Consider the following 7,898-nt stretch of genomic DNA (forward strand, 5'->3'; position numbering starts at 1 on the left):
ATATTAACAAGGCATTTAAATACATGACGGCCGTCAACTGTCATTTGATTAGTATCTGAGTGAATGTCGTTATTTTTTTTATAACTAGCTTGATAAGATATGATGAACGATTTAGTCAAAACTATCCCTAATATTCCTTACCTAAAAACGAAAGCAGGTCCTAGAGATAAAGATTTATGGCCTCAACGATTAAAAGAAGAATATCAGGCTTTAATTGCAGTAATCTTTAACTATATATGTATAATAATTATATATTATTTTAGTACATGACAAAAAATAAAGAATGTGATTCTGATTGGTTTAGATTAGAATCAAATAAAGAGGGTATTCAATGGAAAGGTAAGTGTTGGCTATATCAAGACAGAATTAAATATGAATTTGATATGCAATTTGAAGTGATCATATTCATTTATTTTTAATACATCATTCTACTACAGATTCCTGCTTTATACCCAGTAGTAGCTCCTGAAATATCTTTACCCCAATTAGATGGTAAAACAGCCAAAATGTATAGGTAACCTATATTTCCATTAGTTTATTTTGTTTAATATAAATATATGTAAAATATAAATATATCAGATACATCTATACCACTTCTTTTTGCTGATTTTAGTTTGTTTCATGGTTTAATGAGACTATTTTTCAACTATTTGAATATTTTAGCCAGAAAGGTCTAAGTCTCAAGGTTTTACTAATAGATATCCAAACCCTTGTATCATCAATTACCAAAATCTCCAAGCTTGCATTATATTGTTCTGAATAAAATACTGAGTTAGCCATTTTTAAAAATAGACTCAAATTGAACTTTTTATACTAAAATAAAAATTAAGAATAGAAGAGATTTTTCTTTTCTTTACACAATAACAATTCCATTTTAGATTTAAATATGCAATTTTTATTTTAATAATGGTTGCAAATTTTTCAATATCAAAAAATATTTTTGTAATTATTCTTCCATTTTTTTTCTTCATATTTTTTGAAAATGTATTTTTTCAAAAATATTTTTATTCTTATAAAAATAGAGCTCACTATTTGTAATAGACCCAAATTTGTTTTGATAGGTCTTTGCTTATATTAAATATTGGATTGGACTGATATTTGCCATTTCAAAAAAATATCAGATTGGGTAAATATTTATAGAAAGTCAATCCATCCTGACATTTTTATTATTTTATGATAGTGTATTTAATTATATAATATATTTTTATTTTATAATAATGAATTAATAAAAGGAATCAAAATTCAATTCATTTTTAAATTAAATTATTGTAAAAGATGAAGATAAAAATTTGATTTTTTAAAATATTATTTGCAACAAGAAAAGAATTTAAAATACTTGGGTTATTTCTTGTCAGACAACCATAAAATGAGATTTTTGGACAATCATCACTAAAATGAATGAAACTTGGCATATTAGTTATATATTTTTAGCTCAATCTGATCTAAGGTATGTCTTCAAAGTTGAAAATCATGTAAAGTGTGATTTTATTAAATCTCATTTAAAATAAAAATACTTGTGATACAAATTATATATAATTATATAGCCCTTAAAATTCTACATTAGAAAATATCTAAAATATTTAAAAATTCTAAGTATTTTAGTAAAAATTAATATTAACATTGTTGAGAAGCTATTTTTTTTAATGTTGATATTTGCTATGAGTGTTTATTACCTTTATATTAAACTGTTTAATAAAAAAAAATTGATAGCTTTTTTCATTTTTAAATTTTTTAAATAAAATAATATAATATAGATGGCGCTATGGTTTAAATAATCTGGATAAAATATTTTGACATATAGATCCAACCTTTCAATCAGCTGGAATGTTGGAACCAGAACTGCATTAAACTTATTTTTTCAGTTTCGATCCTAGATTTTTAAAAAAATATATATTTATCCAATCAATCTGATTGAAAATATTATTAAAAATTAAAGATTTTTATGGTATCAGCTTATATATTTTTTATTCCTTTCTTTCTTTTCTATTTTTAAACCAATAAATATGAAATTTAACAATCAATTAATGATTTTAAAGAACATATAAGGTAATTAGGCCTATTCAAAAAAGAATTAGAATGATTAATTACAAATACGAATAATAGATTATTTGTTTTATCCAAATATGATTAAATTTATTCGATTCAAATAAAACGAATTAAACTGAATATTTATTTAATTGATTTTAACCCTTCAATACTCTGGGGGGGGGGGTATATGAAACCCCAGGCATGCAAGAAATGATATTACATAAAAACGGTTAAATATTATGATCTGGATTCTTCAGTAGCTTCATCATATATATCTTAAAATATATATTCCAAATTTCATATATTTCGATTGAGTAGTTTTTAAGATAGCATTTTGTGACCAATTGGGGTTTGTGAGACCCCACCAGGGTAAATTTGTATGTTCTATTTTATATTTGAATGTATTAGTGTAATTTTTTTTATATTGAAGAATAAAGAACTATATTATGAATTATCATGATTATATGATGCATAAGTTATTTTTTTAATTTTATATTTGAAATTTAAAAAAAGTAATTTTTTAAAAATTTTGGCACAAATTATAATTATCCTCATCATCTTTAATCTAGGATTAAGAAATAAAAATATTTAAATATTTTATCAACCAAATATCAAATGAAAATAATGAATATTACTGGAGATATATACATTTGAAATTGGGGTCTATTAAACCCCACCCGAGTACTAACGTCATTTTTTTCACCGGAGTATTGAAGGGTTAATAAATTTAACATTTGTTATTTCTATTTGATGTGCCAATCTGACAGATGATATGTTATAAAAAGATTAGCACAAATTTAAAAAATCTCTGAAGTTAAAATGAAAGCAATATTTACATTTTTAGTTACTATATTTTTTTAATCTCAATAAATTAAATCACCAACACTTATTTCTTACTATCATGGGTTCGGAAGCGTTAGGGTTAGGTACAATAAATTATTGTTAGCTAACCTAATTTATGCTTGATGTTGAAGTTTACAAAATTTCCTCACAAAAAAAACGATTATATCAGATCAATAAAGACGGTGAAAAGGCAGCTTGCAATCATTGCAAAGCATTATAAAATGTAAAGGCAAAACAACGACCCCTCTTATTAATCATTATAATAGATTTCATTCACACCTCAGTAAAATGTGAAATTAAATTGACATTTTTTTAAAAGTTATTATCACCAATTTTTAAAAAAAAATTAATTCTAAGGATAACTTGCTAAAATTATTTATAATCTGAAGATTTATAACTGTATAATCAATATGCTCCAATACTGTTAAGTAAAATACATTTGCAGGAAGGGCTTCATCTTGCTTTATAGGAATACATTTCTTATCCTTGCCTTAACATTTATGTATTTATTGACGACATCATAAAAACTATTGAACAAGATATTGGTCTTGTACAAATTCAGTTAGACTATGGAAATATTTTTTTGAAAGGACAAAAAAATATCCAATAATTGATAAGATAAGGGAGATAATATTTCTCTACTATGGATGGGTATTATTTTAATCCTATTCAATATTTAGAAAATATGTCCAAATATATTTTTTTAAAAGTTATTTTTATTAATGATTTATCAGCTAAATAATTTAATACAACATTCACTTAATGCATATTTTAATCATGTCAATTTATCAGAAGTGGTATACATCAATTTTCAAATGTATGTTTCTATCATAATTATTGATTCAAAATTGCTCCATCATCTGAGCCGATATTTAAAAACGGCTAACTCAGTATTTTACCCAGAAAAATATTACTTAAGTTTGAAGATTGCTCGTAGATGGCGCAAAGGTTTGATATCTACTATCCAAATCTTGAGACTTATTCAATATTTTTCTGGCTAAAATATTGTTTGCCATTTTTAAACATCGGCTCAAATGGAGTGATTTTGCATCACTAATCATCACTCTATCGAAATTGGTTAATGTTTATATGCAGCGAGTAGTGCACTAATATGTGGGGAAGTTTGACACATGATAAACGATTCTATTTCATTTTCCCCATATATTTTATTCTATTTTATATATATATAGATATGTATTAATTATTTATTACCATTAATATACAATCGTATATTTATATATAATTGATATATTTGCAAAAGTATTTTTTTTATGGAAACATATTACCTAAATAACAAACAGTGTACTTCAAATAAATGAACCACCTATAAATAGTGCATTAGCCAAAGCCTTGATCGAGTTGGCATATAAAAATTCGGGTAAACATGAGATAAAAGAATGGATGTCATCAACCAATTCTTTTGACCAAATTTCAACGATTTATCCCATTTCATGTGACGTGTTATGCCTCTGGAATGGCCATAAAGCCATATGCCCAAATAATCAAGTTTATGTTAAACCAATTGCTCATAATCAAATGCAAGGAATGCAACAGCAAGTTACTCCTCAAGCAACCACACAATTAATGATGATTAAGAATATGTCGACGTCTATGGATAAAAGTAAAAATTTTAACATCCGAAAGGTTTCTATGAAAAAATATATGAACAAAAGGTGAGAAACAATTATTTCAAAGACTATGGTGGTTACCGAAGAAGTTCAAGAAGAGTTTGCAGAGATGGCGATTAATGAGGTGAATGAATAGAAAGAATTTTTGATGTTAATAGTTTTTTTTAATTGTATAATATAATAGTTTTTATTCATAGTTGAAATAGTTTTTTATTTTAAATATTTATATAAATTTGTTTAATATGCCTAACTTCTGAAAAATAAATGAGGTGTTCTATGTATATGTTTTTGTGTTGATATTTATTTTTAAAAAAAAGATTGTATTTGTAAAAAAAATATTATAGATAATTGTTTTTTTATGTGGAAAATAAAATATACGTTTTAGAAGAAGCCTTTGTTTTAAGAACTATCAGATAATTATTTTTGGTAATAATTAAGTAATTTTTGGGTAACTAATCATATATATTACACTAAAAAATTTATTTATGGATTTATTAATAAGTCTATTGACTAAGATATGCCCAATATTTTAAGAAACTTCGATATTTTATATTGGTACCGGATCGGGAACCGATATTATACTTTAAGACAGTATATTGTATCGACCAATATTTTTTTTAAAAATTAAACTATATATATTATATTTTTATGCATATTTTTTATTTTATTTTTATTCACATTTCTTATTTATTTTTGACTGATTTCTATTGTCGAGATAAATCTTAATAATAACTCCTATAAAAAAATGTGAAGGTAGGCCACACTTATAAAATAAGCATGCTACTCCGTTTTTTACATTTTTTAACGACTGGAGAAGTAAAATATATTATAATAAACCATCAAAAAACTAGAAAATTTTAAAATTTACGAAAATTTTAATTTTTAAAATGATTTTGTACGCAGCCTTAAAAAAAATTAATTTTTCATTTTTGATTATTTCATTTTGTTTAAATGCTCTTTTTTAGTTGTTTTACTTCCATAATTATATATTATTTTTTTATTTTCTCTTTGGATTATATTTAATCTCTTTTTTTAAAAAGGCGCCAGATATAATTATTATTTTATTTCTTTGAACGGAACTTTAAGTCACTGATATAAAATCTATAGCGGGTTCTCGGTTGTGGGTTCCCAATAATCCTATCATTTCAAATATTTTTTTTATTCCATTGAAATAAGAAAGAAAGAAACAAATCGTTATTTTATTAAATAATAAGCATATTGTATGGGTTATATTTATTTAATTCTTATTTAGAGGTGGATATATATGCACATCTGACCATTTCAAGCCCTTATGGTCAAAAAATGTTCCCAAGTTTGGTATTGCTCATGCACTTTGTTTAGGAGTAAAAATTTATCTTCTTTTGTTTCATGTCAACTATATTTAATTTAGTTAGCTCCTTGGTTAGCCGTTGAGATTCCAGATTTGATTCAAAAGGACCTGATAAAAGCTCAATCATGAATGATGATTATAAATGGCATATTTTTATAAAATAAAAACTTATTTATTAAATAAATTATTGTATGACATCTAATGCCAAATATGATAATTGTTATTTTTTAATATCTTTTTTCGGGTTTGGTTTAAAATTTTTAATGTAAAGGTTTAATATTAATTACTTTTCATACGAAGTATACCCATATATAGCTATAAATATAAAAAATTTTATGTTAAATATAGGAATAATTAGAACAAAATAGTTTAAAATTAACCCAAAATCTTATTGTCACAATTTATTGGCATATTGATTTTAATTATGACCTTTAATTTAAATATTATTTATACAGTTAAATGCGGTATTCCTGAGTGAGAAAAAAACGTCCTATTTTAAAAACATTGGTTAAAATATTATCATATAAATGCAAATTGCTAAATGAGAATTATCGGATAAACATGAAGATTTATTGAGAGATATTTAATCAAACTTACTAATTATTCATAATGTCAAACGCTGAGAGATTTATTAAAGAAATGAGAATAATGAATAATAAATACAAAAATTTGTCTTAAATAATATAAGTATATGAAATTATTACAAGTTAAACCTAATTAATCATTAATAAATTTTAAAAATCTAGTTTTCTCCCCCACTACTCGGCATTTAAACGGTTTTAACTAGTGTTGCGTAATCGGCTAATTTTAGCCGACTAAAAACGGCTTAGCCGAGATTTTAGGTGGAAAAATCGGCTAAGCCTAATTAGGTATAGCCTAAAAATCGGCATCGGCTAAACCTAATTAGGCTAAGCCTAAAAATCGGCTAAACCTAATTAGGCTAAGCCTAAAAATTGGCTAAAATAAATTAGTCAAAATTTTGCATCGATGTTAGCATTAATTATTATTTATTTATTTTAGTAAAATAATTTATTTTATTTATATTTAATGTAAATATATTATTATTATCAACAAATAAACATGATATGATTTAATAATTTTTATTTATATTATTATATTTTGAAATGAAAATAAATTTATTTATTTGATGTTTTTTTAATAAAAAAAATAATATGCTGCTATATTCGTCAAAAAACTTTAAAAATAACGATTATGACAATTGTCACTTTTCTATGGTACATCTTCACTAAATTTATATTTACACATGTTATTAATACTTATTTTAACATATTTTCGTCAAAAAACTTTAAAAATAGCGATTATGACAATTGTCACTTTTCATTGGTACATCTTCACTAAATTTATATTTACACATGTTATTAATACTTATTTTAACATATTTTCGTCAAAAAAATTCAAAAAACTTTAAAAATAACGATTATGACAATTGTCACTTTTCTATGGTAAATATTCACTAAATATATATTTACACATGTTATTAATACTTATTTTAACAAATTTTCGTCAAAAAAATTCAAAAAACTTTAAAATTAACCAATATGACAATTGTCACTTTTCATTGGTACATCTTCACTAAATTTATATTTACACATGTTATTAATACTTATTTTAACATACTTTCTTCAATAAACTTATAAAAGAACGATTATGACAATTGTCACATTAAAATATCATCCTTAAAAAGATCATATAAAATAACATCAAAAAAGTTTCATAAAATCCACCTCATTTAATAATAAATAGATAATTTTAAAAAAATGATAAAAGATTTCACCTAAAAGATTGTTTATTTATCTAATAAAATTTACAATATAATTCCTCAATAAAAGATGTATTTACAAAGAAGATTGTGAAAATCACTAATAAAGAATATTACATTTTTACAATATAGCAGCATATTATTTTTTTATTAAAAAAACATCAAATAAATAAATTTATTTTCATTTCAAAATATAATAATATAAATAAAAAAATATTAAATCATATCATGTTTATTTGTTGATAATAATAAAATATTTACAATAAATATAAATAAAATAAATTATTTT

At 23.3% G+C, this 7,898-nt stretch overlaps 1 protein-coding gene across 1 annotated transcript; it reads left to right on the forward strand.

Moving 5' to 3' along the window:
- Positions 1-63: 63 nt before the first annotated feature.
- LOC135929677 (ubiquitin-fold modifier-conjugating enzyme 1-like) lies at positions 64-6,104 on the forward strand. Its single transcript, XM_065466364.1, has 5 exons — positions 64-219; positions 264-395; positions 438-514; positions 5,752-5,842; positions 5,890-6,104. The coding sequence occupies exons 1-5, from the start codon at positions 100-102 to the stop codon at positions 5,956-5,958; spliced, it is 489 nt and encodes a 162-aa protein (XP_065322436.1). The 5' UTR covers positions 64-99; the 3' UTR covers positions 5,959-6,104.
- Positions 6,105-7,898: the final 1,794 nt, after the last annotated feature.

This window comes from Gordionus sp. m RMFG-2023, chromosome 5, assembly GCF_954871325.1.
Source record: "Gordionus sp. m RMFG-2023 chromosome 5, tfGorSpeb1-WG-v2, whole genome shotgun sequence".
Classification (NCBI taxonomy): Eukaryota; Metazoa; Nematomorpha; class Gordioida; order Chordodea; family Parachordodidae; genus Gordionus; species Gordionus sp. m RMFG-2023.